Here is a 9,256-nt window from a genome sequence, read left to right as displayed (position 1 = left end):
TTAAGTATTGTAGGAAGGTAATCCCCTGCCTTTCTCATATATTGGCAGTGTATATATATACAAGTAATCTAGGTAATTGCTATCTAGGGAAGTAATACACAATCATTAATGTAGCAACCTAGGAACCATATATACAGAGTACATAGTCTAATACACCCCCGTAGTCGCAACGGGAGGCAATCGGACGTTGAGGCTATTGCGAAAGTCTTCAAACAGCAGCTGTGGGAGTCCTTTCGTGAAGACATCAGCAACTTGATAGCGTGAGGGGATGTGTAGGACTCGGACTTGACCACGGGTGACCTTTTCACGAGCGAAATGGATGTCCATTTCAATATGTTTTGTCCGTTGGTGTTGCACGGGGTTGCCGGTGAGATAGACCGCACTTACATTATCACAATATATGACCGTGGCTTTCTTGATTGGGCAACGAAGCTCAAGGAGAAGGTTGCGAAGCCAACAAGATTCGGCTACCACATTTGCCACCCCACGGTATTCGGCTTCAGCACTTGATCGGGAAAGAGTGGGCTGCCGTTTTGCTGACCATGAAATGAGGTTTTCCCCAAGGAAAACGCAATAACCCGAGGTGGATCGTCGTGTATCCGGGCAGCCACCCCAATCGGCGTCGATGTATGAGAGCAAACCCGCAAGTGATGAAGAGTATAGGTGCAAACCGAGCTTCAATGTGCCTTGTAAGTATCTTAAGATGCGACGTAGAGCATGCATATGCTCCTTGCGTGGGTCATGCATGAAAAGGCACACTTGTTGGACAGCATACGAAATGTCGGGGCGAGTGAAAGTCAAATATTGTAGTGCACCTGCCAAGCTTCGGTAGAGGGTAGGGTCGTCAGTTGGGGGACCTGAGGATGCACTCAATTTTTGCTTGGTGTCGACTGGAGTAGAAGAGGGCTTGCAAGATGACATGTTTGCCCGAGCAAGAATGTCCTTGGCATAGGATTGTTGTGACAAAAAGAGACCGTGGCTATGGTGAGTGACTGAAATGCCGAGGAAGGAGCTGAGCTTGCCTAGATCTTTCATGGCAAATTCTGAGCTTAATTTTCCCATTATAGACTTGCGGAGAGAATCGGAGGAGGCGATGAGAATTATGTCATCCACATAGAGGAGTATGTATGCAATTTGTTTACCATGGCAATATATAAAAAGAGAGTGGTCGGATTTGCTGTGAATGAACCCAAGTGTTGATACAAATGTAGCAAACCGATGGTACCATGCCCGTGGTGCTTGTTTGAGACCATAGAGAGCCTTATTGAGAAGGCACACATGACCCGGGTTGTCCTTGTCTCGAAAACCGGGAGGTTGATGCATGTGAACAGTTTCTTCAATGTCACCATTCAAAAAAGCATTTTTCACGTCCATTTGATGAATGGACCAAGACTTGGAGAGAGCGATGCTAAGGACGGTGCGGATGGTTGCCGGTTTTACCACCGGGCTAAAGGTCTCATCACAATCGACACCAACCTGTTGATTCCTGCCATTAACAACAAGTCGGGCTTTATGCCGCTCAAAAATACCGTTAGCATCTTTCTTGTGGCGGTAAAGCCACATGCAAGGAATAATATTGACATCACGAGGACGGGGGACCAACTCCCACGTCTTATTTTTAATTAGAGCGTTATATTCGTCGAGCATGGCATTTTTCCAATTAGTATCACCTAATGCTTTGATTGGGTTGCGTGGGAGAGGAGATGGAGTTGTGTGAGTATGCAGAGTGAAGTGTCTTTTGGGCTTGAAAATGCCATGGGAACTCCTAGTAGCCATTTGAGGGGAGAGAGGTGGGGTGGGCTGCTGTGTGGGCCGTGGCATGTCATTGGGCCCAGGGGAGGGGATGTTGTTAGAGTTGTGTTGATGTGAGGAAGTGGGCTGGGCCTCGTGAGGAGGGGAGGGAGGATGGCGAGCAGGAGAGTGAGTGTGGGTTTGTGGGGTTTGCACGGTTTGGGCCGTGGCTGTGGGTTGGGCCGTGTTTGAAGAGGGGAGGGAGCTCATTTGGTAAAGGATGGAGGGAGATAGCCCATGATCTAGGAATTCGTAAGTAGAAGCAGTAGGTGTGTGGATTTTTGAGAAAGGAAATTGAGACTCATCAAATAGCACATGACGAGATACGAAAATTTTATTTGTGGACATGTCATAGCATTTGTAACCTCTATGATTAGGAGGGTATCCCTAAAAGACACAAGGGGTAGAGCGAGTTTGGAGTTTATTTATGGAGGTAGAGGGAAAGAGAGGGTAGCAAAGGCAACCGAAGATACGAAGGTGAGAGTATGAGGGATCCTTTTTGTATAGTATTTGAGTGGGAGATTTGTGATTGATGACTTTGGATGGGAGTATGTTGTGGAGATAGGTGGCCATTTATAAGGCATGATGCCAAAACGAGGGAGGCATGGAAGAGTGTGCTAAGAGAGTGCGGATCATGTTGTTGATAGTGCGAATTTTTCTTTCCTCCTTACCATTTTGAGATGAGGTGTGAGGGCACGAGAAACGGAAGAGCATACCATTTTGTGCACAAAATAGACGGAATGGACCATTATCATATTCTTTCCCATTGTCACATTGAAAACACTTAATTTCTCTTTCAAATTGAGTTTTAGCATATGCACGAAATTGGAGAAAATAAGAGTGAACTTGAGACTTTTTGCAAATAGGAAATGTCCACAAAAAGTTACTAAAATCATCCAAAAACAATACATAATAAAGATGTCCGGCGGAACTCAATTTTGGAGATGTCCAAAGATCACTATGCACAATATCAAATGGCATATAAGTATTAGAAAGAGAGGGATAAAAGGGGAGTTTCACATGTTTTCCAAGGGGACAAGAGGAGCAAATAGTAGCACTAGAAATTTTATTACATTTCACAAAATTGTTCCCTTTTAGAGAACGCAAAACATTAGTGTCGGGATGCCCTAGTCTATCATGCCATAGGGAAGGGGATAAAACCGCAAAAGTTGAGGGAGATTGAGTTTGAAAGATGGCGGTGGTGAGGGGGTATAAGTCGCCGGAGCTATCACATCGCAAAAGAGTTGTCCCCGTCGGAAGGTCCTTCACAGAAAAACCAAACGGGTCAAACTCAATAGAAACCCAATTGTCACTAGTGAATTTTCTCACCGAAATCAGATTTTTAATTAGTTTGGGGGCATGTAGAACATCATTGTGGGAAAAAGGAGGGTGGGGAGGAGGGAGGGAAGCACAACCAATACCACTAATTGGAATACCATGCCCATTGCCAACAATAATATTTCGACGATTGCTCAAATTAAAATAGGACGAGAGAGTACCTTGATTAGATGTCATGTGGGATGTGGCGCCGGTGTCCATGTACCAACCATCATCCGGTGGTGTGAGAGAGAGAGTGTGCATTGCGGCAGCAATATCGGTCGGAGCATAATTGTGGGTAGAAGGAGCTTGAACAGAGAAGGCTTGTTGTTGAGGCCGAGGGCCGAGAATTCCTTGCTGCCTAGGCCCAGAAGGACGAGGCCAAGAGGGGTAGGGGCATGGTGGGACGGCCCACTGCTGCTGGGCCCATGGAGGGTATTGTGGCCACGCAGCCCATTGCCCCCAAGGCTGCCATTGCTGCTGGTGGTTTCGGGGCCCCTAGTTGTTATTGTTCTGTCCGCCACGGTGGTGGTTGTTGCTGTTGTGACGACCTCTGCCCCGGCCACCACCGCTGCGGTGGCGACCGCCGCGACCAGACCCGCGGTTGTTGCGGTGAGGAGGGCGGTTTGTGTCTTGAACAGAGTGTGCTTCATCAGAGTAGGGTTCAGAATCATTGCCGTTGGCTAGAAGAGCGGCGCCGGCGGTAAGGGCCTCGGAGGCGGCTTGGTGTGCAAGTCTTGATTCTTCGAGAGCAAGCATAGATCGAGCCTTGTGATAAGAAGGTAGAGGGTCGGTTTGTTGGAGAATTGCAGCAACTCCATCAAAGGATTTAGGTAGGCCGCGAATGAGAGTGAGAACTAGGCGTTCATTAGACACCGGAGCATCCACATTAGCGAGTTGATCGGCCAATGATTTGACGTGCTGGCAGTAAGCAGAGATGTCGGAGAAATTCTTCATATCGACATTGGAGAATTGGCCTTCTAATTGGACAGCGCGAGTGCTTTTGTTATCATGGAAAATGTCCCGCAAGCGATCCCAAGCTTGCTTTGCTGTTGAATTGGGCTCGAGAATGGTGGTGAGGAGGTCACGAGAGATGGTGCCGTATATCCATTGGAGGACAATAGCATCTAGGCGAGACCAGAGGGCGGCGTTGGTGGTGGTGTCTGGTTCTTCAGGCGGAATTATGTGGTGAAGGAGTTCGTAGGCACGAACGTGAATTTTAAAAAGCTCTGCCCAAGAGGAGTATAGAGGGGTTTTGCTCATCTCCAAAGTGATAGGAATGACGGTTTTTATATTATTGACGGCAATTGCGGGGTGGAAGGCTGCGGATTTTACTGGTGGGTCAGAAGCCATGGCGGCTGATTTGCAGAAGGAGGAAGATGAGAAGAGGAAAAGACAGAGAAGAGTCAGAGAGATCGAAAATAGCCTGATACCATGTAGGAAGGTAATCCCCTGCCTTTCTCATATATTGGCAGTGTATATATATACAAGTAATCTAGGTAATTGCTATCTAGGGAAGTAATACACAATCATTAATGTAGCAACCTAGGAACCATATATACAGAGTACATAGTCTAATAAGTATAAGGAATAAAAGTTTTTTCTTTTTCTTTGACATAAATTTTGAATTTATCCAATCGTCCATGATATACAATATATTAATTGATAGAGTATAAAAACATATTCCTGGGCCTCAACCATCAGTTTAAGCTTTTGGTTGAGTTGGTCCACTAACATTAATTAATCCTGTGTTTTAATCATTATCTTAAAGTAACGAATTTTTAGTTGAATTAGTCATTTAATAATTCTAATTGTTTGAAGTTACTAATTTATACCCAGTAAGGGCTGGCTCAATTAATAATAGACTTGCCTTAGATTATATATAGAGGATTAGGGTTTGAATCTTGCATTGTATGAGGGTATTTATAGCTTATGCTCCTCTTACATACCTTACGCTCCTTATAAATTCTTAAATGGACCTGGTTCACACTAATTTATTATGGACTATCAACATTAGAGACAATATGATTGTTTTGTTAATAAAAAATATCACTATTCTTTCAAAAAAAAAAAAAAAAGTCACTATATTAATATAAAGGTTATTATATTTGAAATAAAAGTTAGTGTGACATTAAAAGCTATAAAAGGTTAAGTTTTTTAATGAACTTTTTAATATAATGGTCAATAAATAAAGACCACTATGTTAAAATTAGGTCACTATTCAACATAATGTCGTACTTTAATTTCATTATAACATTAAAGGTCAAACAAGACGTAAAAAGGTTACTGTTTTAAAAATAAGGTAACTATATTAAAATTAGGGATCACTACATTGAATATAATGTCAGTTATGTGTGTATAAACCTTAGGTCCACAATAATTTATTGTGAACTAGGTTCACAATAATATTATTGTGGACTAGGTTCACGCAAGATTTTCTTGCTACTTTTAATTATCTAGCTTGCAATAAAACTGGATTAAAAAAAAGCGTGAGAATTCAAGCATGTCCAAGACCCTTCTTACTTAAAAAAATTGATTTGAACTTACTTTAGCATATTAATTGTATATATATTTTTGTTTGACTAATTAGCTATAAGAATGACAATGAAATGGATAACAACATGATGTAGAAAGGGCAATGATAGATGTGCTGATAAAATAGGAATAGGTAAGAATAATACGTGGATGGTAATGATAACATTAAGGAATTGAAATGAGGCTAGATGTGTTAAGATTGCACTAGAAGCTGCTCTAATTCTTGCAACAATCGGTAGGATATGATTAATGTTCAAACTACTCCTCTATGGGGGTGTATCCCATCACATAACTTATTTCATGATCAAACATAATCAAAAGCGTTGACAAAAAGTAACATTAATGTCTTACTAATTCCCTCAAGGGACTAGGGTTTCTCTCTTATTAGGGTTTTTTTTTTTTTTTTTTACCTTCATTATTATGTTTTTTATTGTATTTTGAAAATTTTTCCTTCACCCTTCTCCTTTTTTCTCCTTTTCTTTCATATCTTTTCTTCTTGATCTCAGTTGTAATATTTGTAGAGGCTTCCATTGATATTATTATCGGTGTTAATCTTTAAAAACTTTTTTTATTGCTTAAATAGTGGTTATCCTGATATGTTCACTTTCTTTGTTTTTTCTTCCGCCAAGGATTAGAGATCTAGAGTTTCATAATCTCTGTAAGTATTTATAGGACCACATGAGTATTTTCACCCAAATGAATATGCATTTGTGGATTTTAAGCCGAACTAGTGCTAACTCACATATTAAATTGCTCCAAATGAAGTTTTTTAATTAAGGTGATCGTTAATCGAATTTTAGCCGAACTAGTGCTAACTCACATATTAAACTCTAAAAAAGCTACGCAACAAGGAAATATATATTAGGGGATCCATTGCATACTTCAAAGAGTGTAATAGAATTGTCTTCTTTAGCTTAGTCATTATCTAATTGTGCGGCTAGCTATCTTTCTTGGACTAAGTTGCAACACATATAAACGTAATAGGAAGAACGTCGTTGTAGTATTCTAGTAGGCGTTTCAAGTGGATAGACTAAACTATTATGATGATCGTAGAAAGAAAAACAACTTGGACGGTTTCAGTCGGATTCATCCATTGACATAAAGTTGCTAGTTTAGAACTATAAACTAATCAAAGATAAGCAATCAATTTATTTCCTATCCAAACCATACATAATCATAAGGAAAATAGATGTCATAACCGAAATTATAATTAGGATATAATTAAGAGAAGGTATTGCGTCAGTCCGAACTAAAGAAATAAGGATTCTTAATATCCTCTGTTGGATGAGTGATAACCTTTATTGACTGGGTGATATCCTTTATTAGCTATATGATATCTTTTATTTGTTGGATGATATTTCTACTGCCTAGATGATATCCTCTATTGATTGGATGATATCTTCTAGAAGATATCATGTAACTAATAGAAAATATAATCCAATCATGATATTATATAGCCAATAGAGTATATCATCCAGTCAATAAAGGATATCATAAATAATATCATATAGCCAATAGAGAATATCATCCAACTATGATATCATATAACCAATAAAGATATCATCAGTCAGTAAAGGATATGTATAAATTATTACATCTTTAATGGATATCCAATTACATCTTTGCCATTCTAAACAAAATGCAGTATTTTAATCATATATATACATGTCATTTCAAAATACCAAGTAAATGTTATTCCCAGCGTCCCTAAATTACATTTCTATTTTTAGCATTTATTCCTCACATAATAAAGAGGAGGAGGAATGTAATTTTGGGACGGAATGAGTAAACCATATTTATTTTAGAGAAATTTCGATTGGTATACCTATAGTTTTGGCTTTTCTTAATAGTACACCTTTACTTTCTCAATAACTTTTCTCAAGGGTACACCTTTACTTTGTTGTGATTAATCCGTTAAATAAATTATAAATTAAAAACTAATGACATCAATTTGACCTATTTAAAACTCCCTCCTGCCAACATTTTGTCGTCTTTTCTTTAGTTAGTAATAAATAAACAAGAATGACATATAGGAGAAACACAAACCAAATCAAACCATTTATCAATCCATTCCGTATGATGATACAAATTGAAAAATACATATTATTAAGAAAAGCTTTCTAGGTTTGTTTGATAGGCTATCAAGCTTCAACAATTAAACCATTACAAAGTTATGCTACATCTTACAATACATTCGCGGTAGCACCATTAAAATGCACTAGAATTACTTGCAAGGAGCCAAGGGAGCACCACAAAGACAATGGTTGTGAATAAAAGAGGACTGTTCAAACTTATCAAACGCCCCTCCTGTAGGAATCCGACCGCACAAATGGTTGTAACTCACGTTCAAGAATGATAAGTGAGGCAATTCTGCCAACTTAGGAGGAATGCTACCATATATCTTGTTATGGTTCAAATTAATACTAGTAAAACCCGAACCAAACTCCAACTTACTCATATTAAACTCCAATAAATTCCTTGCTAAATGAATTCGCGATATGTTGTTTGATTTAAACATGAATGAAAGATCACCGGTAAGTTGGTTACGCGAAAAATCTAACACAAATGCTTGCCCAAACGAGTATGGGATTGGACCGGACAAATTATTGTGTGATAAGTATATAGAAATGTTACTATTTTCAAAAGAGATGAAACTGTCCGGGATTGGACCGGAAAGTTGGTTCCGGTCCAAGTGTAGCGCGTATAGGTTGGGTAGTAAGGCAAGCCCTGCTGGGATAGAACCCGAAAACTTGTTAAAAGAAAGGTCTAAGAATTTTAGCTTCTTGAGTTGGCTCAAATACGAGGGAATTGGACCGGATAAATTATTCCAATCTAACCGGAGATATTTAATGTTTAAGAGATTTGTAATTTCCATTGGGATGTTGCCTATAATGTTAGGTTGTTTTCTTATGTGAAGTGTTTTAAGGTACGGGAGGTTACCAATGGCGGATGATATATGGCCCGAAAGCTCACCTTTTGAAAGGGAAAGCTCGATAACTCGATGAGTGGATGGATCACACTTGACACCTTCCCAATCCTTGCAACAATCGGTGTCACCTGAACCCCAGTAGTGAGATGCATTGCCAAAGTAATAACGGCTGAATTCCAAGAGCGCGGCCTTATCATTCGCGTTGCATAGGGGTTTAGAGGCGTGAGAAGAGGTAGTAAGGATGGTGTAAAGGAAGAATGTTAAGTAAAGTTGTAGGGTGATCTTGGAGATCTTCATTTTGGTGTAGAGAGGAATTAATGTTGTAAACTAAGGTATATTTTTGTAGTAATTTATAATAGTATATAGGCTAAGGGATGATGTATGAACCAACAAAAAAGAAGGGAATTAAAGGGCAAGAGTGTGATTGTTCCTAGTATTACGACAGGACTATCTTTCAATGAATGAGAAAAGAAATATTTGTTTCAATATCAAATGGGTGGAATTTTAAAGTAGATGTAAAAATGTAGTATTATAAGTTATAACTATAAAGTATAAGTTAATATCACAAGAAGTTCTATAAACTGACTCAAAGTTGAATTTGTAATTTGGGTGATAAATAACGACACAATTTTATTTTATTGTTCTATTTCTTAATTATTGACTTGTTAGCTCCTCCTTAGCAAC

General features: G+C 39.4%; 1 protein-coding gene across 1 annotated transcript; it reads right to left on the bottom strand.

Annotated features, from left to right (window-relative positions):
• Positions 1-7,867: 7,867 nt before the first annotated feature.
• LOC145633086 (polygalacturonase inhibitor-like) lies at positions 7,868-8,869 on the bottom strand. Its single transcript, XM_081685381.1, has one exon. It carries the CDS (start codon positions 8,867-8,869, stop codon positions 7,868-7,870), a length of 1,002 nt encoding a protein of 333 aa, XP_081541507.1.
• Positions 8,870-9,256: the final 387 nt, after the last annotated feature.

The sequence above is a fragment of the Chenopodium album genome, chromosome 5, assembly GCF_948465745.1.
Source record: "Chenopodium album chromosome 5, dcCheAlbu1.1, whole genome shotgun sequence".
In the NCBI taxonomy this organism is placed as follows: Eukaryota; Viridiplantae; Streptophyta; class Magnoliopsida; order Caryophyllales; family Amaranthaceae; genus Chenopodium; species Chenopodium album.
Note: the sequence above shows the minus strand (reverse complement) of the source record. Positions and strands in the feature narration are given on the sequence as shown.

Bases quoted from the DNA above. Each gene is read 5' to 3' on its own strand.
- LOC145633086 (XM_081685381.1), bottom strand. From the start codon at position 8,869: ATGAAGATCTCCAAGATCACCCTACAACTTTACTTAACATTCTTCCTT.